Here is a 342-nt window from a genome sequence, read left to right as displayed (position 1 = left end):
CGGCCGCCTCCGGCTCCAGCAGGTGGTCCCCGGGCACCACCGTCATGTCGGGCGGCAGCGCGGGGCCTGCGGCGGGCTCGGTGTAGCTGGGGTTCACCAGGGTGTGGGCGCCGCCGCCGCCGCCGCTCGCGGGACTCTGGGGAGGGTGGGCGCGGTGGCGGGCGGAGGGCGGCGGCGGTGAGCGCAGCAGGCTGAGATGCTCGTCCATGCGGCGGGAAGAGGCGGCGGCGCGGGCCGCGTCGCTCCTCCTCGCGCTCCCCGCCCCTCCGCCGCCTCCGCCCCCGAGCCGGGCCCGCCGCCTGTTGCTGCTGCTGCCGCTGCTGCTGCTGCCGCCGCCGCCGC

General features: G+C 80.7%; 1 protein-coding gene across 1 annotated transcript in view; it reads left to right on the top strand.

Annotated features, from left to right (window-relative positions):
* Window positions 1–206: 206 nt before the first annotated feature.
* KCNA3 (potassium voltage-gated channel subfamily A member 3) overlaps window positions 207–342 on the top strand; it is a 20,853-nt gene continuing 20,717 nt past the window's right edge. The window contains exon 1 of the mRNA XM_040456465.1: window positions 207–340. Within this exon, the coding sequence (XP_040312399.1) occupies window positions 207–340 (134 nt within the window). The remainder of the gene's footprint in view (window positions 341–342) is intronic.

Source organism: Herpailurus yagouaroundi, unplaced genomic scaffold, assembly GCF_014898765.1.
Source record: "Herpailurus yagouaroundi ecotype Mexico unplaced genomic scaffold, PumYag 77, whole genome shotgun sequence".
Classification (NCBI taxonomy): Eukaryota; Metazoa; Chordata; class Mammalia; order Carnivora; family Felidae; genus Herpailurus; species Herpailurus yagouaroundi.
Note: the sequence above shows the minus strand (reverse complement) of the source record. Positions and strands in the feature narration are given on the sequence as shown.